We start from the raw sequence: 26,262 nt of genomic DNA, 5'->3' as shown, positions 1-26,262 counted from the left end.
GGGCTGGTCTTCCTGTTACTTTTTCATCAGTAAATATATTCGATGCCATTTAAAAATGAATGTGATTATATAGATTATGTAAGCAGGAACAATAGTTTATAATTCTGAGATGTTTAAAAAGAAAAGGTACTAATAGTGTTTAAAACTGTTTGTTGATAACACCATCTCCTTTTTCAGTCCTCTAGAATCAGAAATCATTTTGATCACTTGATAACAAAACATGAAAAATTGCAGTCCAATTTAATCCTGCTTTAGAAAATGTAAAAATCCATATATGTTTCAAAATATTTGAGTTTCTAAAAGAGATTCCTATTTAGCAACATCTGTTTGAAAAAATTATAAAGGTAGATGGAAAAAGGAAATTAGACACTTGAGATTAAGTTCACGATCTTGGATCCAATTTCTGCCCAGATAACATCTGCCTTTGATTTTCCCCGTGCTGCGACTTAAAACTGGATACATTTCTAATGTCCTAAATAAGTTGTGTAATGTGACTCAGGGCTATTTAAAGGCCTGTAATGTATCCTTCTGGCGTTAGCTATGAAAAGATAATGGGATTATTTAATGTTTGTAATTTTTAAAAAGTCCACGGCTTATCAATTTTTAAGAACTTATATAGATTGAGTCATTATTGATTCCCTTGCCATTGGTACCCAGGTCACAAGAAATGACATTGAAGGAGAGAACAGAATCAAAATATTTGAGATCTATTTTTGGTTATGCTTTCATTCATTGTATAGACATCAATCAATGTTTTAAACATTTTCCTCACTTTATTTTGCTACAAAATGAAAAAGTAAACTACTGGGAAAATGTCTAAGTTAAATACAAAGTATATGACTTTATTAATAATCCCTGAATGATTTAGGGATGTCAGTCATAACATTACATTTCTGCTTTCAGAAAAAGCTTGAAATACACTGAGTAAAAGTCCTAGGAAATAAAGATGTCTGCCTAATCTATCCACATAGCAAAACTGCATGTGTACCCCTTACATTTATACAAATAAAAAGATTTAAAAATAAAGATGTCTATTATGAGCATTTTAAAATAGTAACTTCACATTTGAGTATTTAAAGAAGGCATTTCATAGCACTTTTCAAATGACAAGGACAATTGTGTGAATTTTAAATGTTTTATGCAGAGTTCATCATGTTTGTACAAAATGTGAAATATAAGGGCTCCTACACATATTTTCTGCTCAGAAAAACCCAATTTGAGATAGTAGAAATTTAGGGGCTCTAGGCACTAAATACTAAACATAGAAAAATTTGAGTTGAAAACCTAGATGGCTGATGTCTTTGTTCTTACTTTGCTGCCCCACTGTGGCTGAATGTAGTTATATTCCCAAGACTGAGACCTGTGCTATAAAAGGAACTACAGTATCCACAGGTGATGGGTTCCAGTACTCTCCACCAATACCAAAATCTGTGGATGCTCAAGTTCCTTATATTAAATGGCATCGTATTTCCATATAACCTACACACATCCCCCTGTATATTTTTCTTTATTTTCATTTTTTTTTTATTTTTTCTCCCATATACTTTTAAGTCATCTCTAGGTTACTCATACCTAATACATGTTATATAAATAGTTGTTATACTGTATTGTTTAAGAAATAATGACAAGAAACCAAAGTGTGTATATATTCAGTACAGATGCAACCATACAACTCTTTTCTGAATATTTTGATCTGCAGTGGGCTGAATACACAGAAGTAGAACCCGTGAATACAGGAGGTTGATTGTAATCTTTTTCCATCATTTAAAAAGTTGAATTATTGTCATTCATTAGAGGAAATATTAAGGGCATGTAACCCTTTCTCTTGCTTGCCATAGATATTTTTTAATGAACTAATCCTCACATTGAATTATTTTTATTTTTATTATTATTTTTTTAGACGGAGTCTCACTCTGTCACCCAGGCTGGAGTGCAATGGCACTATCTAGGCTCACTGCAACCTCCACCTCCCCGGTTCAAGCAATTCTCCTTCCTCAGCCTCCCGAGTAGCTGGGATTACAGGCACCCACCATCATGCCCGACTAATTTTTGTATTTTTGTGGAATGAACGAATGGGGGTGTAACATTTGGCAAACTCCCTGTTTTGAAACGTTCTTATGCTGTTTCCTGTGGCCTTGTTCCTCCCTCCTGGGTTTGCTCCTACTTCTGTGACTGTGCCTTCTCAGACTTCTCTTTTGCCCCTGGGCTCTTGTTCCCTTCTCTTCTCTTGCACCCTTTCTCTCTTTGCTCATCACACCCCCTCAGTGCTCCCATCATCCTATCCGTGAGAATGACTCTGACAGTCCCACCTCTCCTCCCTAACACTAGGTCCACTTTGCCAACTTCCACCCAGCATCTCCACCTGCGATCTTCCCTGCACCCCAAATTGTTTATGCCCCAAATGGAACTCACACCTGGGCCCCCCGTTTCTGTTAGCAATGCCATCATCATCCCAGTAATTCAAACTCAAAACTCCAGAGTCTTGCTCTCTCACAGTCTCTGTGGCTAATCTATATGAAAAACCAAGATGATCCTCTCTATCCTGCATTTCTCATGGGATGGTTATGACAATCCTAGACCTCAACCCATTAAGCAAACAGGAAGAGGTGCCAGATAATTACCCGGAAAGTCTCTGCTTCTTCACCTACTAGCCCGGCGATGGCTGACAGTGGCAGCACAGGTCCATAGATGAGATCTTTCGGCAACGACTGGGGAAAAACTACATCCGTTTCATTAAAAAAGGACCCATCTTCTAGAGGCAGTTTTACCAACCTATAGACAAAAGAGACATCAGAACAATCAGAGGCAGATAAACTTCTTATTGAGGCAACCACTACATTATCAGTGTAAGTGAGGTGGGAAGGTATTATAACTTATAAAAATCAAATAAGAAAATAAAAGCCAAATGATAGATTTAAAACTATATAACAGGTTGTAAAAAGACAAGTTATACAGTTTTAAACTAAGTACTTAGGGATTATAAAAATTGTTGAAAGTTAATATCTAAAGTAGGAGTTGTAAATTTGAACACTGGATGGGGGTCAGGCAGGTGATATGTGACTGTTGAGGATGGTAGAAAATGAGAAAATATTTTTCCCTCCTCAAGGTAGCAGGTACCACTCAGTTCAAGCCAAGAAGATTGTTGATATGTGAGAATTTTAATTCCAGTATTTCGAGAGAATACCACAACCTGGATATTTATAAGAAATCTCTTAAATTTTAAATATTGGCAATTAATTTAAATGAAAAACACTGTAGGTCAAAATAAATACATATTTAAACATATATTTAGGCTGTATTCAGCTACTTTTATAATCTCTGATATCAAGAGTTCATTTTCAACTTTATCATATATCCAAATTTATAAAGGTTAACTTGGAGAATTGGTTGTTCCAAGCATTAAATTAAAAACTTCCTTACCTAGATTTTAAGAACAATTTTGAAAGCCAAGCACATAAAAACAGCACCTACTACTCAAATGTAAGGCTTAAGTGTGTTTGAATCCTGTTTGCTTCATGAACCAGGACAATCCACTTGTTTTGTCTTCCATTTTATTTGCTTATAGAAAAGTCACAACTCAGTATTCGGAACTTGACTAGAACGTTTGAGGGAGGCAAAGGGAGAAAAGGGTGTAATAAGTTACTTGCCTGCCCTCACAAGGATCTGATAGAGATACCACCCACTTTTATTAAAAGGTGCAGTGTTGTCAACTCTCACAAGAGACAGATTTGGCTATTCAATGGGTAACTATGAAAAAGAAATTAAGACATAAAGAGCACTGAGCAGAAAGAAGTGCTTCTCTTATGTACTTGTCTCCATTTTGAAAGCTTTATTTACTAGCTTTAGAGTCTCTTAAGGCAATTTATCAAAAATTGTAATTTCAAGGGAATATTTTGAGGTCTCTTAAATCAAGAGATCCAACATCTCTTTAACTTTGACTTCATGGAGTACAATGAAACTGGTCAGCTCAGTAGCACCTTGAGTCTTTGAGCTCTTTCTCAACAAAAGCACCCATTATCACCAGGGCATTTTTCACAGAATTTCTCTTTGACCCAGCTCTATTTAAACAGGTAACTCTCATGGCTTCACTCTACACAACTACCCTTTTCTTGTGGATAATGTGGCTGAATGTATAATCTGCATAATTTCTATATCTAACCGTTACTTATTTTTGAAATTCTGGTAGGGCAGCCAAGTAATAGCCAAAAGTCTTAACTGTCCTTTTTATACAACAGGCATGTTTTAAAATAGTAAGAACAATTCAAATTTTGGAAAATTAAATCATGTTGAAAAAAGCTCTCAGAGAACGTAATATTTTCAATAAATTCATTGGGAAACAAGTCACAGATAATTTTTTTGAAATGCAAAGAACCACTCCAAGGTAATCACACATGTAGAAAGATGTTATAACAAGATAAGCTGAGTGTATATATGTATGTGTGTGTATGTATATATATGTATGTATAAAGCCACTTAATTCATCAAATTGACCCAATCACATTACATGAATGCAAACAAAGACCACCATGTTACTATTGTTGTATAGTAACAAAGCCTCCTACCTTGCTTTGAAATAATGCTCCTGGTTACTTCTTTCAATGGTCCACACGCTCACTGTACTTGGGCTTGATAAGCACAGCTGGCGCCAGTTCATGGGATTAAAAGACATTTGGTCCACATCCATACCAGGCTGTGATTTCTTGCACAAAATGATATTTGATTCCCAGTTCCTTAAAGAAAAATAGCATTCGATGAAAAAATATTTATTTGAATTTCATGTATTGAGAACATTTACCTATTTTTTAAAAAACTTACATAAATTGGGATATAATTTATGATACAATTTATATAATCAATGATATTAATGTCAAATTTATAAATAATTTTGCTTATCATTGTATTGTATCCTAAGAAAACAAAATAACTGTATGTTTTAAAAACATACTGTCATATGCTATATCAAGGCTATTTCATCCTCTTTATTAAATTTGCAATTAAACTCAGCCAAACCTAGAAAATGAAACGTATCATCACATTTGCTATAAAACAAGTGTAAGTGCCTGAATCTGTAAGTACTACATGTGAGTACTCCACATGGATCTGGAGTATTCTTCTCATCTATGCTAACTGATCATTTTTTGAGTTTTTAAAATTAAAGTGGTATATTTTAAAACGGATTTATTCATTTACCCATTTAAGAGAATATCCTGAACTCCTACCATGAACAAAGTCCCGTGCTAGATGAAAGAAAAGGAAAAATTAAATGTGAGCTATGCTCTCAAATAAGGAGTCAGAACTCAATTCAGAGCTATAATTAGGAAACTAGAGCTAATATTTATTGAACTCAGCTTGTCTTTCATTCCCTCCTGCCCTCATCTGTTGTTCCCTATGCCCTGACCATCACATCAACCACACTCTTGCTGAAATCTCCAGTTCCCTTGATACTTTGACTTTTTGCCTCAGGTACCTGGCAAAGACGATCAACTCTGAATGGATACAACTGAAGCCTGGGGTGCTGGAGACGTGGGAACAAACAAAACTGGGCATGGCAGTGACACTGTAAATTTATGGTTGCCACCCCCACCAGACCCTCAATAGGATCTCCAGTCCTGCTATGTTTCTCTGGCCAGTTCTCTCTCTCTCTCATTCTCTAAAATGGCCATTTAAAGTATTCTCCCCTCTCCTGAAACTTCTAACTCCTCTACTTCCTTCTCATTCTTGGTAAATGGTCTTGATGCCCATGAATAAAATAGAGGTCATCAGCTGAGAATTCCTGCTCTCAAGTATAACTAATCTTTAGGCTCTGCATGGTTCTCTCCTCCTCCCGTCCCCTTCCAATGGAAGGTATATCCTTCCTCTTATCTAAGGCCAATTCTACCACCTGTGCTCTGGTTCCTACAGCCTTGCCTTCTTAGGAACACTGGCTTACCCATGATAACAGCATCTTCTGACTCTCCCTCTGTCCTGACTTCTTCCTGTCAACACACAAGTGCCTTCCCTCAGTCTCACCTTTCTACATCTCTCTCCCCTCTCCTCTGAGCCAAACTTTTTGAACAAGTTGTTCTAAAGTCACTGCCATGACTTTCTCATCCACACTCTCCTCATCCCAGGATATCTGTATCCTGTCACAACCATTCCATTGACATGGCTATGCTAGATATAGTGAACTCCAAGTTTCTCTTCAAAGAATCAGTTTGTCAGTATGTTCAGCTCTCTTATTCTTTAATTCTCCATTTTAAAGTTTAACTTCCTTGTAGTTTCAGTAAACAACCTTTTCCACCAGTTCTAATCAGTAGTTCACATCTGTTCCTCTGGTCCCCGGCTCTGTCCTGACTCATCCTGATCACCTGCCTGGTCACCTGCTCTGGTCACCTGCTCTGATCACCTGCTTTGACCTAGGGCACCCCTGGCTACCTGCTCTAACCTGTTCCATAACCATCCTTCCTGCCAAACTACCCACCTCACCACTCCGGCTCATGCCCCTGCTCCCTTTAAAATAGCCAATCAGAATCAGCTTAGACTGTGTGGTCTAACCCTAGCCAATAGAGGAACGACACAGCAGCAGGGGCTACCTCCATCAGGAATAAGAACACCTTCCCCTCTCTTGTCCAGATGTGTGCTCGCTATTGTTCTATCTGTGAGCCACACCTTTCTAAAGAAGTAAATTGCCTTATTGCCTTGCTGAGGAAATTTATATTGGAGTGCTACTTCTTTTGCGGCACTGAAAATTTACACGTAACAGCTATATCCACAGACACTTCATCCTAAATCCAACAGACATTTATTGGTCATTGTCTAACTTTACCTCTGCAGAACTAGGCACTGTTCACCACAACCACCTTCTGGAATCACTCTCAGACTCTCCATCACACACTTCTTATGGGACATCACAGATCCTCTCAATTGTTTCTGAGCCCTTGACCACCTCTTCTGCCTAGCTGACTCAGTGGCTGTTCAATTCTGTGTGCTCTTTGACTAACTTCATGTAGGCACACCCCCACTGTGCCTCATCTCATACCTGTTTCACACGCCCAAGGCTTCACTGTGGCTCCTGGGGACAAGATGCAGGAAGTCATGACAAAACCTGAAAGTGTGAAGGAGTTACCACCCTGTGCAATGAAGCTTTGATCCATGGGATAGAGGAGTTGGTGGATAAATTATCATCTCCTTTCCCCTTCCCCACCCACAGTCTGTCACTGCCTGAGGACTGTCCTGATTCACAGCAGTTCATAGAACCTCTCAGAAGACTACCTTTCAGATAAAGTAATCAATTGCACTTGGTACCAAGTGGTAACCAGTGCAATGTGCCCTCAGACTGGCTCTCCTGCCCTGGGATCACACACCCTACCAAAGATGGGGTGCGTGAGCTCTTGCCTCAGCCTCTGCTTTCCATGGAACCCAGGCTGAGGTACATTCTAAAACCCTCCTTGCCTAGTTTCCCTCCTTCTTTCATGGCTACTCCTATGAGTCTCCTAAGTGGGTCCCTTCCATTGATATTCCTCTAAGTTCCACCTCAGGCTCTTCTTGAGGTGTTCTTATTTACATTTAGCACTTTGGCTATCCATTGACTTAACTCTTCCCAAATGTTTATCTCCAGCTCTCTCTCCTGAGCACCAGTCCTGGATATCTGTGGCAAGGCATGAGTCCCCCAACATTTACTCTCCATTTCTCCCTCTGAGTAACAGAACCCCCAAATATTAACCAGGCACATATGGCCACTCACAACAAAGACCATATGACTCAGTGCCCCCCTTGAAGCTAGCTGTGGCTTATGGCTGAGCGGGTCAATGAATGTAAGTCGCAATAGTGTGTGCACCTTCCAAGTCCTGAATTTCAACAGAAGGTTTGTGGCCTTCCCCTCAACGTTTTCTCTTCCCATTGGCTCCCAAAATACAGGGGTGGTTCCTAGAGTTCCTCTGCTGTTTCTAGAGTGTTGCCGTCATCACTAGTCTCTAATGGGGTAAATAAATACTAGAGATGAGGGCAACATCCTAGGAACAGCAGAGCAGCATTACAGTGGGTGACTGGCTGCTGACCACGAGGAGCCGCCATACATCCATAGCTGCTTGGGCCCAGACAACTGCATGTGAGAGAAGGAAACACCTGTTGGTGATTTGGGTTTCTGTGACCACAACTGACCCTAACTGATATATCAGCTGCCAAATAGTTATCTCCATTTGTTCATTTCAAGCAGTCACAGTTCAGTTTGTCCCCCAGCTCATCTGCCCCCATTGCATCCTCTAAATTCCCTGCCCCCAAGCCCTCATTATCTTTCTATAGCACTACAGTGTCCCTAAGTTGCCCAAGTCACAACTCTGGGTATAACCCTAGACCCATCCCTCTTCCTCAGCACCACACTCAACATTTAGTCAGTTACGAGTCCTGTGATGCTACCTCCTAAACACCTCCCAAATAGTTTCACTTCCCTCCATCTCTACTCCCACACTAGACCATGCCACAGTCATCTCTCACCTGGACCACCACAGCCACCTAATTGATGCTCATACCTGGTTTCCTTCCAATATACCTTCCACAATACAAAAGTGTTGGAGGGAAACAACTGGCTGGAAGGAGTCTTCTTAAATGCAGACATAATGGTCACATCCCTGCTTAAAATCATTTAGTAGCTTTGCATTGCCTTTAGGATAAAAGATTTGTCCATTAGCATAGCTTATATGGAGGGTGAGTATCCTTCGCAGTATGCCTAGGAGAAAGCCAGTTTAGGCTAAACCCATTTTAGGTGCCCTGCATTCATTAGCAACACCCCCTTTCAGGACTCTCTAAAGCATCCTAATGTGGATGATAAACTACATGGTCACCTACTTATATGGCTGCTCATGAGCTGACCTCTGACTGTCCCTCCAGGCTTGCCTATCTCATGGCAAATGTCTTGTTCCCATTACTATGACCTTTTCATTAAAACCTGCTGTACTTTCTCTACTTCATGGCCTTTGCACATGCCATTCCTCTGCCTGGGATCTTCTTTCTTCTCGTCACAAGGCTGACTCCTGCTCATCCTTTAGGTATTGCTGTGGGTTGAACTGTGCCTCCCCCAAATTCCCATGCTAATATCCTAACCCCTAGCACTTCAGAATGTGACCTTATTTGGAAATATGGTCTTTACAAAGGGTAATCAAGTTAAAATAGGTCAATAGGATGGGCCCTAAGCCAGTAAGACTGGTGTTCTTACATAAAAGGATCATTTGGAGACAGACACACACAGGGAGAATGCCATGTAAAACTAAAAGCAGAGATCTGGGTGATGTGTCTATAAGCCAAGGACTGCCAGCAAACAAATGAGCAGAAGTTGGTGAGAGGCATGGGAGCAGATTCTCTCTCACAGCCTTCAGAAGGAACCAACCCTGCTGAGACCTTAATCTTGGAATTCTAGTCTCCAGAACTGGGAGACAATACATTTATGCTGTTTAAGCCACCAAGGCTGTGGTACTTTGTTATGGTAGGTCTAGCTAATTAATACAAGTATCTGCTTAAACATTACCTCTTCTTCCAGGAAGCCTTCCCTGACCATTCCCCTACACCATCAGATTAGTTGAGGTACCCCTACTACATGTTCCCATTGTACCTTAGATTAATGAAAGCTATGAAAGAGCTTAGAAACCAAATGAGTTTAAAGCTCACTCAGCAACTTACCAACTATATAAGTTTAGGGAAGTAGCTTATATGAACAAAAAAGAAAAATGAAACTTGGTAAAAAGAAAAATTGTGTTGGCTTGATTTCTCACATCGTGTTGCAAGCATTTTCCAACAAGACTCCTCAAACAAAAACCAGACTTTGTACCTTGTTTTGCCCCATATCTGACACTCCTGGAGAATGTAACTTTGTTATCCTAGTATACTAACAGCCCCAATGTGATAAAAGCAGTTCTGCTTTTACAGGTTAGAGTTTAACACTAGAACATATACAATGCTATGATTGTATTCCCTGGTAGAAAATAAGTTTAAGATGCTAAGGTTATAGGGATCTCTGGAAAGTTAATCATTCATGTATCTAACCTAGAAATTTTATTTAAGCATTCCTTTTTCTAACTGTGTGTGTGTGTGTGTGTGTGTGTGTGTGTGTGTGTTTTGAGGTGGAGTCTCGCTGTCACCCAGGAGTGCAATGGTGTGATCTCAGCTCACTGCAACCTCCTCCCAGTTTCAAGCAATTCTCCTACCTTGGCCTCCCGAATAGCTGGGACTACAGGCACCCACTCACCAGGCTAATTTTCGCATTTTTAGTAGAGATGGGGTTTCGCCATGTTGGCCAGGCTGGTCTCAAACTCCTGACCTCAGGATTAAATCCACCCACTTCAGCCTCTCAAAGTGTTGGGATGGCAGGCATGAGCCACAGTGCCTGCTGTATGTTCTTTTAAGCACTCAGGAATTGCTATGGTCTGTTTGTGCCCCCAAAATTTCTATGTTGAAATCCTAACCCCAATGGTGATAGTACTGGGGATTGGTGGATTGGGACTTTTGGGGAGTGATCAGGTCAAGGGTGCAGAGCCCTCATGATTGAGATGAGTATCCTTATAAAAGACAGCTAGCTCATCCCTTCCACCATGTGAAGATACAGTGGAAATTATCATCCATGAATCAGGAAGCAGACCCTCACCAGACACTGAAGCTGTTAATGCCTTGATCTTGGACTTTCTAGCCTCCAGAACTGTAAGAAACAAATTTCTGTTGTTTATAAGCCACCCAGTCCATTGGACTTTGTGATAGCTTAGTAAGACAGAGACCAGCTTCTTTTGTCTTCCTGCTGGTTCCATTATTAAGGAGTTTATGAAACCACCTTACGATTTACAATCTGTTTGAAAATTCTACTTTAACATCTCATCTCTCTAAAGTTTCAGTCTCTTTCTTTAAAATGAGGACCATCATAGATGTCTCATGGGGGTTTTGTGGGGGCGGCGAGGGGAGGCAGGGATTAAATAGACTAACCCATTGGAAATCTCAGTAAATGCCTCTCTGATGAAACTCGTGATGGTGGTATAGCTGGTGTATAGCATATTGTCTTTGCTTGTGAACCCCAGATGTCCCAGACCCCACCAGCCTGAGACTACAACCATAAGACCATTCTCCACTTAGATTCTTTTTCAAAATTCTTATTTTTAATAACAGAAATAATATATGAATCCATTCTGCTCTTTTAAAACATTGGAACAAAAAGGTAAAGTCTTCTTGGACCAATTTACTTCCTGGAGTCAAATCATGGTACTTGAACTCCTCCTGGTCTGACTTCCAGAAGTTCACCTCTTTTGAACTTTTACTAAATTACTGTCACCAAGTGAGTTGCATCCTCCTCCCTGCTTATCTTCCAGCTCCCTTGTGTTTAGACCCACTGCTGGCAAAGCTACTTGGTGAAGAGGACTATTGGCCCTCATCACAGGATAAAATCCCACTCACATTTCTATGCAGCACCCAAGGGTGCCATCAGGGTTGCTGCCAAAGTTTCTAATCTTGGGTTTCCAGAGCAGAGGCTGGGGGAGTGTCTGTCTCCCAAACTCTGTTCATACTCATTCTTGGGCCCCAGGGCACCTCCGCTGCCACAGAGCCTCACTGAGAATCTCCTGAGAGCAGTGTCTGGTTCTCTCCTCAGCATCTACCTTGTCCTCCCCTGCCCTTCTCACTCCTGCCCACTCTGACTCAAATTTTCTAAATAGAAGTGCACATGAATATTAAGACATGCAAATAAATCTAGGGGAAGGGCTGGGACAGGGAGAAGATACTACCTACCCATAGTCTCAGTCTCACCTCAGCCTATCAAAAATGCCCCCTACAGAAGGCTCAGATGTACCTAAAATGTACATAAGAAGAGATATGTTTTATTTCCAGTAGGAAGCAGGAGATACAAGCTTATGGAATGGATTAAATCCAGTGAGCAAATTCAAATGCTTATAGGGGCCAGGAAGTTAATGTAAACGATGAAATGGACTGAGTACATACACTTCTAGGTCAGGGGTTGGCAATCTCTTTCTATAAAAGACCAGACAGTAAATCTTTTTAGCTTTGCAGACCACATATGAGCTCTTTTACAACTCAAGTCTGCTATTACAGAGCAAAAGCAGCCATAGACAACATATAACCAAATAGCATGTTCCAATAAAACTTTATTTACAAAAACAGGTGGTGGGCCACATTTAGCCTATGGGCCATCATTTACCGACCCCTGCTCAAGGTGGTGGGCATCTAGGATGAGCACCCACTTACTAGCCCACACCAGACTGTGACCATGTGGGAATAAAGGTCCAGGGTTGCCTGTGTTTGAGAAAGTCTATACAGATAACTTTTTCTCTAAATTTTTCCAATTTTAAAAATATTTTATGGCCTAAACAAAATACATTGGTGGCAATCATCATTTTTGAAACTCTGACTTAAATAAACATCATGTAATAGACACTATTAGGTATAATGCATATGTTTTACTCAATGAATTATTAGAAAAACCATATTTAGGAGATATTGATATATCCATTTTACAGAGGAAGAAACTAAGACAGCCTTTCTAAGATCACACAGCTAGTAATTTGTGGAGCCAGGATTCAGGTCTAAGTCTGTTACACTAACACATCTGTGCTCATTCCCCTTCACTGCTTTTTTAAATATTCACAGGTTGTACTTAGGAAGGACAATTGGAGCCTTCTGCTTTTGGAATTATCAGAATGTATGCACTTGTCGTCTCTCCCCAGCTGCTTCCTATCCTGCTATCCTGTGTATCCAGAACTGTGAGATGATACATTTCTGTTGTTTGAGACACTCAGTTTGTAATACTTTGTTACAGAAGCCCTAGCAAGCTAATACAGTACATCAACAACAGGTGAATAAAGTATGGTATATCCATACCAAGGATTAGAAAGCAATGACTATTGACACATATATGCAGTAGCAGAAGATAATTTCAAAATAATTATGCTGCATGAAAGAAGCTAGACAAAAGAATAGACACTGTATGACTTCCTGTATATGAACTACCAGAAAATGCAAGCTAGAGTGACAGAAAACACATCACTGACAAAGGCTAATAAAGAAGATCTTTCTGGGGTGATGGATGTATTTACTATCTTGATTATGGTGATGGGTATATACATAAGTTGAAACTTATCAAAGCATTTACTTTACATGTAAACAGTTTATTGTCTGTCAATTATACCTCAATAAAGCTGTTTTAAAAAATTTTAGGGCCAGGTGCAGTGGCTTATGCCTGTAATCCCAGCACTTTGAAAGGCCAAGGTGGGCAGATCACCTGAGGTCAGGAGTTCAAGACCAGCCTGGCCAACATGATGAAACCCCATCTCTACAAAAATACAAAAATTAGCTTGGCATGATGGCAGGTGTCTGTAATCCCGACTATTCAGGAGGTTGAGACACAAGAATTGCTTGAACCTGGTAGGCGAAGGTTGCAGTGAGCTGAGATTGCGCCATTGCACTCCAGCCTGGGTGACAGTGCAAGACCCCGTCTCCAAAAAAAAAATTTTTTTTTTTTTATATAAACTAAATGTGGCTCCCTGAATCTAGGTTCTTACATTTTTGTATAAGAAATGCTGATATACTCACACCTGTAATCCCAGCACTTTGGGAGGCTGAGGCTGGAGGATCACGAGGTCACGAGATCATGACCATCCTGACCAACATGGTGAAACCCTGTCTCTACTAAAAAAATATAAAAAGCCGGACGTGGTGGTGCACACTTGTAGTCCCAGCTACTCAGGAGTCTGAGGCGGAAGAATCACTTGAACCACGAGGCGGAGGTTGCAGTGAGCCGAGATTGCGCCACTGCACTCCAGCCTGGTGTCAGAGCGAGACTCCATCTCAAAAAAAAAGGAAAGAAAGAAAGGAATGCTGGTATATTATCCTTAATCATTCCTGGAATATCTTGTACTTCCCCTTGAAAATAAGAAAAATATCCCCTTGAAGGTTAAGTTATATGACGGATAGAAGAGGGAGTACAGCCTTAAAATTGGCCACATGAAATAAGAAAGACGAGAAGTGTGTCTTAACCACAGGTATTTCCACACAGTAGGCAAAAGTGGTATAATACTCCACTCTCTGAACGTATAATTATTCTAATGTCTCTAACAACAATTACTTTAAACTGAACTCTAATATAGAGACCATCTCAATATCAATATTAGCAGGAAACATGCAAACAACTCCAAGATGCCATTTATTAAGTGAAACTTTATGTATTTATAAATATATTATCTGAGAATACAGAAAGCATGTTAATAAAAGAGAATGACAGTAATTTAGTTCTCATATAGTGTTTGCCCTGACTGCCAAATTTTATGCCTAAACATAGCAACTATATTAAAACTTGTGATTGGGATTTTTTTCCTTCTGTATTTCCTTGTTTCAGATTTTTCACATCTATTTCCTTTGATAAAATCCAGAACAGTAAGAGGAAAATGTAACCCAGTAAAAGGAATTACACAGGATGCTGAAACTTACCAAAGGGCCAGTTCAAATTCTGGGAGAGAGGAGTAACTAGCCAGGTAGGTGCCACAGTAACTAAATGAAAGTAAAGTGTAGTCCAGAAGAACGTTGCCTAAAATATAAAATCCATTACAAGGATTTGATTATGTTAAGACCATGTTCAGTTAACTACAGTCTTACAGTTTATTTTCCTTTGCTAACGATTTTCAAATAATTCAAAAGCATTTAACTATTAGAATAAGAAAGCACCTGGCTAATTTCTAAGACCATGAACAGAAAGCTTAGAGCAAAGCTAAGATCCATTTGTAAAAAATACTAAAGTGAATTAGGACCATTAGGCTACTGTCTCTAGACTTTAATGCAGAACTGAGCATACTGCACCATATATGTCCCAGAATGATTTGAAATGACCCAAGAATCATAGAGTATCTCATAAATATAGGGGACACTGTAATTAGAATATTTAGACATCTTTAAATATCTTGGAGGGTTGTAATCATTCTAGCTCACTTCCTCATTTCTACTATCTTAGGCCATATCTGGCGCTTAGCTTAGTATCTTCCGGCTTTTGAACAGCTATAAAAAGTGATATACACCTTTGTACCTATAGTTGAAGAAAAGCAACATGAATTCCAAAGTCTTAGCAACAAACGTGTTTTAAAATGCATCTCACAGGGAGGCCAAAACAAGAAGTGCCTGTCTTTGCTTCCCAGTATAGAATGGTCTGATTTTCCCTCTTCTTCATCTGCTGTTCTTTAACGTGGCTCCACAGGTGCAAGCTTTGCCCTCACCTCAGTCTGTCTTTGTATGTGTCTTGATTCCTTGTTGTGTGGATTTTTAATGGCTGTTTCTTGCTTTTTTCTCATTCTCATTTTAATTGACCATAATATAATCCTACAATTTAACTTGCATCATGTATTGAATATCTTTAGCATAGTCTAATCAACAAAGAAAAAAATATGTATCTATTGAGCATTCACTACAAAAACTAAGTTTTTCTGTAGGCAGAGACCTTAATGATTTTTAAATGCTACCTAAATAGACATTTTCCTCCACAATTGAAGATGACCCATTTTAGATATTCTTTAAATCTAAAAAAATATGGTGTTTGAAGAAAATGCAAAAAAAAAAGAGAGAAAAATATATCCTCTATAATCCTACCACCAAACTTGGTAAATTTCTTTCTAGTATTTTCTTCTGTGTTTACTTGAAAAAAAATACATATATATTTTCTTTAAATATAACTCTGCTTTTTATAGCTTTACTAGCAATAGATTAAATACTATATATGAGGCTGAGTGCGGCGGCTCATGCCTGTAATCCCAGCACTTTGGGAGGCTGAGGTGGGTGGATCACCTGAGGTCAGAAGTTTGAGAGCAGCCTGGCCAACATGGCGATCCCACTTCTACTAAAAATACAAAAATTAGTGGGGCATGGTTACACACGCCTGTAATCCCAGCTACTCAGCAGGCTGAGGCAGGAGAACTGCTTGAGCCCAGGAGGCAGAGGTTGCAGTGAGCCAAGATCGCATCGCTGCACTCCAGCCTGGGTGACAGAGCAAGACTCTGTCTAAAAAAAAAAAAAAAATAGCCAGGTGTGATGATGGGCACCTGTAATCCCAGCTACTCGGGAGCCTGAGGCCAGAGAATCCCTTGAACCTGGGAGGCGGAAGGTGCAGTGAGCTGAGATTGTGCCACTGCACTCCAGCCTGTGAGATAGAGTGAGACTCTGTCTCAAAAAAAAATTATTTATGATAATCCACTTTTAAATGGAATTACATCAGTGTTGCCTCCTATTTTTATTTACATTACATTGAGCATTTTATCATTATCTTAACACCTCTTTAAAAATGTTTACATAATACCCCTTTATAGTATGTTTTAATTTTTTTAACTATATCCATAATACTGGAGATCTAGGTTGCTCCAATCTTTTGCTATTATGATAGTGCTTTTTAAACTCCTTTGCATGTAAATCTTTGACCATATTTCTAACCGTTTCCTAAAAATTGAATTCTTCTTGAAGTGAGTATACTAGGTCAGATTGAGTATTTACTTCACAGGAAGACACTATCGACTTACAGTCCCACCTTCAGCAAATAAAAGTGCTACCAATTTCACTGCACTCTACCTAGCAATTATGATCTTAAAAAAAAATTGTGACCTTGATTGGCAGAAAAATAGTATCTTGGTTTAAACTATACTTTTTAAAAACAAATGTTGAGATAGATTTGATGTCTTTGGTCATTTGTAGTTTAGTGATTTGTCTGGGTTAATTTCTTTTCCATTGTTCTAAGAGGCTGTCTGTCTTGTTTTTATTATTTCATTAATGCTCTGAAAATATTTGATCATATTTGTTCCAAATATTTTCCTCAGTTTATTATTTCCCTTTTAATTTTTCATGGCGTTTTAAATGTTAATCAGTTTAAAATATATATGCAATCAAATGTCTGTCTTTTCTAAGTTTTTGTTTTGTGTGAAAAGTTCTTCCCCTTCCTGTAATCACTCCTCTATTCTATCATATTTTCTACTATTTTCAAGTGGATTTATTTCTATTATTTATATTGAACGCTTATTTTCATCTGATATAGACCATGAGTATCTAACTTGATACTTTTGTTCAAATATTCAGTTTTCTTAACACCACTGTTGAATAATCCACATTTTTCCTTCTTTTTCTTCTTCCTTCTTCCTCCCTCCTCCTCTTCTCCCTCTTCCTCCTTCTTTTTGGTGGGGCCTCTTTCATCATTTACTCAGCTCTTAAACACTTTAGATTCTGTCCCAAGTTTTCAACTCTCCCACCAATCTGGTGATCCCTGCACCAATGTCATACTCCTAATTACTATGGCAACATAGTATTAAAATGACCCTCTGCATTGCCATCATTCTCTTTCAAATTATTCTCATTCTCTGTTTTATTTTCCCAGATGAATTTTTGAATCATTTGAGTACTCCTTGCTGTCTAAAACATATGATAAACCTATATGATAAATTACTTTCTGTGACAAATCTCAGAAATATATTTATAATAATCAGCCTTTCCATCCAGGCATATATTTCTGTATATTTAAATATTTTTAAATCAATGATTTTTGTAGTTTTCTTCACCTAGGTCACTCACGCTTATTTTTCTGAATTATTTCTAAGTATGTTTATCTTCAAACTGCATGCATATTTATCTCAACACCAGCATCTTACTGAGCATTCTTTTGTTAGATTATTCCGTCATCCATCATCTCCTTTCTCATAGCTATATATTTTTTTCAGTTTTATATTTTGTTGCCATTGGCTAGAATTTCCAGATTGATATTAAATAACAGTGATAATAACAGGTCTGATGACTTTTTTCTAATATCACTGTGAATTCCTTTAGGGCTTCATTATTCAGTATAACTCTTAGCTAATGGTTTGAACTAACTTTCAATTGGCTCAAACAGAACTACAGCCAAATAACCAAGCTAAGGAAATTTTAAAGAAAAAGGGTAGTTATAGTCTAACTAGATAGTCCCCAACTTGTGAATGGGTTATCTTTTTTTGTTTTATTTTGTTTTTTGAGATGGAGTCTTGCTCTGTCACCAGGCTGGAGTGCAGTGGTGCAATCTTGGCTCACTGCAACCTCTGCTTCCTGGTTTCAAGTGATTCTCCTGCCTCAGCCTCCTGAGTAGCTGGGACTACAGGCACGCACCACTATGTTCAGCTAATTTTTGTATTTTTAGTACAGATGGGGTTTCACCATGTTGGCCAGGACAGTCTTTATTTCTTGATCCACCCGCCTCAGCCTCCCAAAGTGTTGGGATTACAGGCATGAGCCACCGTGCCAAGCCGGGATATGTTTTAAAAGTTGTCTTAATCTGTTGAGAATGCAAATTTCCCCACAAACAAAGTATTATAAATTATACTGAAGTTCCCTGACTTTGCCCAAACACTTATTTGACCCTTAAGACTACAGAGCTAAGTCCAGCCTTAAGCATGAGCTTTCTGTCCATGGGGTGTTAAATGAGGGAATCATTAGGTAGAGGCTCCAGCAGATGTGCAGTAGCTGAGTGTGGGTCAGCTGTATCTAAGAATGCGTCAGTAGGCCAGGCACAGTGGCTCACACCTGTAATCCCAGCACTTTGGGAGGCGGAGGTGGGTGGATCACTTGAGGCCAGGAGTTCCAAACCAGCCTGGCCAACATGATAAAACCCCATCCTCTACCAAAAATATTAAAAAACAGCCGAGCATGGTGGTGCACATCTGTAATGCCAGCTAATTGGGAGGCTGAGGCAGGAGAATCACTTGAACTCAGGAGGCAGAGGCTGCAGTGAGCCAGGATCACGCCACTGCACTCCAGACTAGGTGATAAGAGCCAGACTCTGTCTCAATAAAATAAAAAATAAAATAAAATGTAGTAATTCAAATGGTAGGCAACACTGATTGAGCACTTGGCTTACATACATATACGGCATATTATATTATTGTATCTATCATCATTACCGCAGCCTTCACATTAGACACTATCTTCGCCCCTATTTCATGGATGAGGAAATTGAGGCTCAGACACTTGTCTTTAGGAATTATACTAACATCAATTCACCTGGATTTTCAACACATATTAGGGAAAGAAAAATCATTGTTCTGAAAAAGGTAATAAAGTCTTCTAGCCCAGTGCTTCTCATAGTTTAATGTGCATATGAATCACCTGGGGAATTTTGTTAAAATGCAGATTCTGATTGAATAGATCTGGCTTTGGGAGCCAAGTTTTGGCATTTATAACAAGCTTCCCAGGTAGCACCAATGTTGCTAGTAAACAGACCACACTTTGAACAGCAAGGTTCTAGCCAACATAATTAAATCCTCAGTGATCAGCTTGATTCCTTCTTTAAAAATGTATATTAAAAAAAAAACACCTTTCAATCTTCACTTATAATATTTAGATTTGGTCAAATCTTAAAATCCTTCAATTACAGGCAAAGGAAGGGTTCTCCAGAATACCTTTCAATCTGGTCCTTCTGGTCAATCCAGGAAAGCTGTATATGTAGATGAGGGGTTTTAGCCTCCGGTCAGCAAAAGCCACAACTTCATAGGGGATGTTAGTTGCCACGACGCCCACAATTCCATTACTACACTGGAGTACAGTCTTTTTCTTTGTTTCAATGTTAATAAATATTATAAAATTCCCACAAGGGTAGCAAATGGTGTTGTCGTTGACAAAATGAACATTCTGCTTAGGGAATCCTTGCACCCATCTTTGGGAAAAGATATGTCAACATCAATATAATTTCAAATACTTTTTTTTTTTAAACAAAGCAAAGGGTCATAAAAACCTTTGAAACATGGCTATTTTCATATCTTTTCTGCCCCCAAACAATTTCTAAGATAAAAGAACACACATGCTGGCTGTGAGATCTGTTTAAGTCAATGAACTATAGAAATTTAAATGCAGACCTAAAGTTCCACAGGTCTCCCAGGCCTTCTTCAGATAACTTTTTCAGCAAAGAAAACTCTCTGACCAAACCTGAGAAAGTCTCAGAAGGACTTCTGAGGTCTTTTACACTTGGAAGACAAAAAGTGAAAGTAACAGAGAAAAGAGCTTGATCTGGTTCCCACACCACATCTACTCAATGAGAATTATAAAAGAATAGCCATTCTTTTATAATTAGATTTTTAAAATAAACTTAAAAAACAACTTTGCATAGGACAGCCTGCTTTGTGTGTAAGCCAAGTAGGAAAATTGCTTATTTACACAGATGAAGAGTATGTGGCTGTATTTCAGATCTAAAAATACAGATGAATGTAGAAAATAAAAGGAACGAAGTCGATGTCAATGAAAGGCTAGCACACAAAAGGAACCCTTAGGTAAGGAGTGCGTGCTAGGTGTATGCTAGAAGGAAGGAGAGATGAAGGAGATTTTATTTTTATTTAAATACTAAAGATTTGCTTGAAGATGGTAGAAAAGGCAAGTGAAGGACACTGGTTTGGTGAGAAACCTCGAGACATCAGAGTGCCCAGGACTAGCAGGGGGTGCTATATAGAGTGGGGATGGGGGCTGGGAGTAGGGGGGAACACGCAAGAATGCAGAAAAAAAAATACCACCCATATTCGCGCAGTGCTTGATGCTTTTCAAAGGCCACTATAAATGCGAATAAATCCAAAGCTAGTGAATGGGAGTTAGAACGGATTCGGGATCCTAACTTTGGGGAAAATCACCAAAGATAGCAAGGACGGGATCGGGGCTGTCCCTGGGTGGAGGGGGAGGGGGATGTGATCAGGGGAGCCGGATCACCGGCGGGAATCCCGAGCCAGTGAAGGGTGCAGGGGGCGTTGCTGGGTAAGCGAGCGAGGGCCAGGGTCGCAGAATAAGGAGTGGGAAAGACAACTGGGGGACGGGGTCACGGAACAAGGGGATGGGAGCGCACAGAGGAGGTCACAGGGGAGGGAGGCTGCGGGAAAGCACTGGGGACGGAGAGGAAGGGGGCGAAGCTGCGTGGAGAGCTGCCCTAAGGAACGCGAGGGAGAGAAGGGAGGAGGGGACGTCGGGCAGGAGGTTCCGCGAGACTGAAATCGGTCGCGGGGTCGTTGACGCCGCACCTCACGGACAGGGACGAGCCGCCGGCGGAGTGGGGGCCTTCGTCGCGCTCCCGGCCTTGCGCCATGGGCCCGGTTTTCCTCAGGCGGGAGCGGGCAGCGCACGCAGTACCCCGGGGCGGGTCGGTGACGGTTCCTCAGCCGCCCGGCTGCTGGCCGCAACGCCGCTGCTGTATACACCAGTATCCCGGCGACCGTAAGCCCCGCGCCCATTGGCTCTGCGTTTTGGCCTTCGCCCTCCAGAGCCGAGCAGATTGGTGGAAGGGCCTCCGCTCTCGGCCAATGGGTGAGCGGCAAGCCAAGCGAGAGGCGGGCCCCTCCGAGTGTGGGCTGGAACGGCCCAGGTCCGGGCCAATAATTGCAAGTAAGGTTCATGCCTGCGATCTCCGTGCTTTCGGAGGCCAGAGGGGGAGGATTGCTTGAGGCTAGGAGTTGAAGACCAGCCTGGATAATATAGTGAGACCTTTTCCCCTCCCCCCATCTCTACAAAAATTTTAAAAATCAGCTGAGCATGGCAGCATGTGCCTGTAGTCCCAGCTACTTGGGAGACTGAGGTGGGAGGATCGCTAGAACCAAGCGTTCCAGGCTGCAGTGAGCTGGGATGATGCCGCAGCACTCCAGCCTGGGTGACAGAGAGAGACCTGTCTCTAAATAAATAATAATTAAAAAATATATATTTCTAAACAGACATTCATTTTGAGTGCTGTGCCAAATATTGTTGCAATGTCTTCACATCTCCCATCAGCCCCATTTACAGATAAGTAAAGTGAGGAAGAGAAGTACCTAATTTGTCTGAGGCTACAAAGCTGAATGGGACTTCATTTATTTATGTTATTTTATTTATTTACTTTTGAGACAGGGTCTCACTCTGTCGCCCAGGCTGGAGTGCAGTGGCTGGATCTCGGCTCACTGCAACCTCCACCTCCAGGGTTCAAGTGATTCTCCTGCCTCAGCCTCCCAAGTAGCTGGGATTACAGGTGTGCGCCACTATGCCCAGATAATTTTTTGTACACACCCAGCTAATTTTTTGTATTTTAGTAAAGATGGGGTTTCACCATGTTGACCAGGGTGGTCTCAAATTCCTGACCTCAAGTGATCCGCCTGCCTTGGCCTCCCAGAGTACTGGGATTACAGGCGCACCTCACGCCGCCCTGAGTGAGACTTAAATGCAGGTCTCGCCCAATTTACAGCTCCAAGCCCTTAATTACTACGTAACACTTAATTACTACATAACTGCTTCCACAGGGAAGCAGACTGCTGTGGCAGTAACCTGATTGAATGATCGGCAGCTTGTCAGTGCTTCTTCTCTCCCAAACCTTCCCTTAGATTCCATCCCTTATCTTATCCTTCACCTTCCTTTCCCTCCAGTCCTCTTCTCTTCTCCACCCTCCCCTTCCCTTCTTTAGGTCTCTCCTTCCTGTCTTGCCTTCCTCTCTCCATTTCTTTCACAAATATTTACAGAGCATCCCCCATGCATGTGGGGATCGCTCCAGCGTTGAGACCACTCGGTGTCCCCGCCATAATGGAGCTTGAGCCCGGACATGTTTCTCACCCCCTGGAAGCAGTCGAGACCAGTGAAAGAGATTTAATAGAAGTTTGAGTTTGCAGAAGCCTATTTCTGGTCCACTGACCTAAAAGGCTGGGTGAAGGCTGTGTGGTTTTACTAGGCATTGTTTCTTGAAGTACCTGCTCTGGGCTAGTTTTATGACTTTGTTTACCCTCTATTGATGGGTCCCATGCTTGTTCCTGTGACTGCTATTTGCAAAGTTAATGGGTCTATCACCTCTCTGATGACTTGTATAGATCATTAACATTTTAACTATAGGTTTCCTCACCCTGATAATGAGACCCACCTCCGTGACTTGATTGTACCCATTATGCGACTTGATTGTACCCATTGTGTGTTTTCCCGCTGCCTAAGCTTGTAGCCGGATGGCTTTCTCTTCCCTTTATCAAGATAATGGCATCTGTTCTGACAATTGAGATGGGACTAAGAATGCTTATGTAAATGAGGTGGGGCAAAGAATGTTCCTGTAAAATGAGGTAGAAAAAGATATATATACTAATTCTGTGTACAAGAAAGTCGCTGTTTTAGGGCCAGCCCTCCAGACTCCAGCTGTCCTGTCTTTTCTTTTCTTCCGCGCACTCTCTCTTCCAGGTATTGGGACCCTCTTGCAGGTCGAGAGACCCCGGCAGACGTGCCGTTCTCACCGGCCCCCGACACATGCATTCATGCATATGCTTAGTCACCTGGAAAAAAAAGAAAAACATAAAATTTCTTCCTTCTTGGAACTTAGAAACTGCTGGGATCCAGGGAGTAGGACTAGACGTGCATATTGTCTCAGATGGTCTGTGTTAAACCGTGAAAGAAATAGTGAAAGGGATTTTATGAAAGAAATGTTGTACAGTTCACAGATTGATAGGCCTCCTAAATGCTTCATAAAATGCCACTGTGATTCTTACTGTACAACTTGTCTGCTTAAGGGTGAGGCCTGTGGACACGTGGAGTTAGCCATGCCCCTAGCTATGCTGGAGAGTCAGCCCTTATCTGCAGTTTTGCCTGGTGTGTCCTAGACTAGGCTCCACACCTAGTACACAATTAAAATCTCTTACCAGCTGGGCATGGTGGCTCACACCTGTAATCCCAGCACTTTGGGAGGCTGAGACAGGAGGATCATGAGGTCAGGAGATTGAGACCATCCTGGCTAACACGGTGAAACACTGTCTCTACTGAAAATACAAAACTTAGCCAGGCATGGTGGCACACGCCTGTCGTCCCAGCTACTCAGAAGGCTGAGGCAGGAGAATTGCTTGAACCTGGGAGGTGGAGGTTGCAGTGAGCCAAGATCACGCCACTGCACTCCAGCCTGGGTGGCAGAGTGAGACTCCAGCTCACACACACACACACAAAATCTTACCAAGGTTTTCACCAAACATAAAAGTTGCTAAGAGTTAATGTTATAACATGTAATTAAAACTACTAAAAAAACAATTTTACATGCAAGGAATGTAAAGAAAGTAAAATGTGTTTTTGGTGAAAGATTATAAGAAGTCATGGGACTGTGGATTTTTTTCTACCTAGAATTAAGTGTTAATGGATTGTTTTAAGTAAAAAAAAAAAAAATCTAAAGGTTTCACAAGTTGTGGAAGGTTTATAAAAATTAATTGTAAGAGATTCTGTGTGTGAATATACTGGCTAAAGTTAAAGGGGTATTATTCAGTTTTTCCATAAATTAAACATCGGGATAAAAGTACAGGTTTTTCTAAGGGCATTGATCTGCTTTTTCACACACACACACACACACACAAACACACACACACAAAATGTAAAGGGTTATACAAGGCTTATAAGACTCTTACCTTATGGTTAAACATTAAAATTGGGTAAATATGTCTATAAGGTTTTATTAAAAATTGGGTTTAACATTAATAGTACATTAATGCAAAGGTAAAATTTGGCTTATTTGGCATAAAAATCTTACAGGAAGCATTACCAAATGTGAAATGGTGTTTTGCTCTCTCTGGACTATCCTTGCTTAAATGTAATTGGTTCCAAAGTGATGGGAAACTCCTGTAATTCTAATATGACTTAGCATACGTTATTCTTTTTTTTTTAGGAGCCCTATAGGCTAGAAAGCATATGTTATTAACAATTATAATTTGTTATGTAAAATTTTGTGTGCCACAGAAGTTTTTTGAGACAGAGTCTTGCTCTGTCACCCAGGCTAGAGTGCAGTGGTGCAATCTAGGCTCACTGGAACCTCCACTTCCTGGGTTTAAGCTATTCTCCTGCCTCAGCCTCCTGAGTAGCTGGGACTACAGGTCCATGCCACTACACCCGGCTAATTTTTTTGTATTTTTAGTAGAGATAGCATTTCATTGTGTTAGCCAGGATGGTCTCGATCTCCTGACCTCATGATCCACCCTCCTCAGCCTCCCAAAGTTCTGGGATTACAGGCATGAGCCACTGTGCCTGGCCAATTGTGGCTTTAATAGTGACTGTCCTAAAACTTTTTATCATCCACAATTGTTTTCTTGTTCTAATCCTCTTTAGAAGGTAGTTTATAATCAACTGTAGAACTCTAGCAGGTATTCCTAAATGTAGGTTTACCTTTGGAAGTGGTAACATTAGAATAGAGGAAACAACTTTCAGAACTCTCATGAAAAGCTGGAATGTTCATGAATATCAGAGTCAAGGAAACTTTGTTTTTGAGCTATGTACAGCTTTTAGCAATTGAGTAAAGTATACTTGAGTGAACAAAATTTAGAGCATATTTGTTTCTCTCTACTTGACTTTTCCAAAATTTGAAAACTATTTGTGAGTATTCTTAATTTATGGTAACATAGTTATTTGCATAAGTATAATAAGAATCTGTTTTCTTTTGTAACAGGACATTATTTGAGAAATTAGTTGTTTTACCAAGGCTTTAACTGCAATGGTATGCTTTCTTTTAAGGAATCAAACTTGACTTATAAAGCCAATAAAAGCTTCTTGGAGAACTGGCCTCAGATCTTGTCTGTAACAGTCCCTGTACAGGATCTCCAACCTGTGGTCAGTAAAGAATGTCACTTTCTGACAGATCCAGAGGTCCCAAGTTATCTTGGGACCCCAAGAGGTCAGGAATTTACTCAACTCAGGTATTTGAGGGTAAAAACCCATGGCCAAGCATGGCTTTATAAAGTCTTACCTAAGATTTCTTCTATGGAGCAGAATTCCATCAAAGCCAATTTAAAAAGAGTCTATGTGAAAAATAATTATTCTTGCTGCACTTTATACAAATAATCAGGCCAAGTATAATAAAGCAAATCAATCTTACCATGATTTGTCTTTAGAAAAATGGGAAACTGGAGAGAGAAATATTATGTTTCAAGAACTGTAGTACACTTGTTATTAAATTCTAGTCTCATTAGTTGTTTTTAAGTTTGTTTCTGCAATTTAGGCTAATCCTGCTTAGTCTTGTGAACCAACCAATGATCATTGACTGCTGCTCAGAAGAAACAGGAAGGATGGATAATGTAATAATCTGGATCAGTATTCTAATTCTGTGCACATTATATTCCGTACGACCCCATATCAGTTTAATTCCAACAGCTTCCTAGTTCATGAAAAGCCTTCTAATTTAGTTTACTTGGAATAACTTTACTTATTTTACTTTACTCTTATGGAATATATTGCTGTTATACTGTTCATGTAGGAATACAGGACAAGCTTACTGAATGTTTTCTTAAATTAAACACTTATTAATCTTCCGGATATCACCTT

At 40.2% G+C, this 26,262-nt stretch overlaps 1 protein-coding gene across 4 annotated transcripts in view; it reads right to left on the bottom strand.

Moving 5' to 3' along the window:
* The window catches only part of CFAP43 (cilia and flagella associated protein 43), a 95,605-nt gene extending 74,538 nt beyond the window's left edge, over nucleotides 1-21,067 (bottom strand). For 2 of the 4 annotated variants that reach the window (XM_064373898.1, XM_064373899.1), the window contains exons 1-3: nucleotides 14,449-14,634; nucleotides 4,563-4,730; nucleotides 2,622-2,772 (exon numbers count right to left, since the gene is read on the bottom strand). In XM_064373898.1, the coding sequence (XP_064229968.1) occupies nucleotides 2,622-2,772; nucleotides 4,563-4,684 (273 nt within the window). In that variant the 5' untranslated portion in view covers nucleotides 4,685-4,730; nucleotides 14,449-14,634. Of the gene's footprint in view, nucleotides 1-2,621; nucleotides 2,773-4,562; nucleotides 4,731-14,448; nucleotides 14,636-19,406; nucleotides 19,661-21,002 lie in introns of those variants that run through there. The other 2 variants (XM_064373896.1, XM_064373897.1) reach the window with 2 other exon arrangements.
* Nucleotides 21,068-26,262: the final 5,195 nt, after the last annotated feature.

Source organism: Aotus nancymaae, unplaced genomic scaffold (assembly GCF_030222135.1).
Source record: "Aotus nancymaae isolate 86718 unplaced genomic scaffold, 86718_ANA_hifiasm-v0.15.2.pri h1tg000010l, whole genome shotgun sequence".
NCBI lineage: Eukaryota > Metazoa > Chordata > Mammalia > Primates > Aotidae > Aotus > Aotus nancymaae.
The sequence above is the reverse complement of the archived record's forward strand: the minus strand, read 5'-3'. Positions and strand labels throughout refer to the sequence as shown.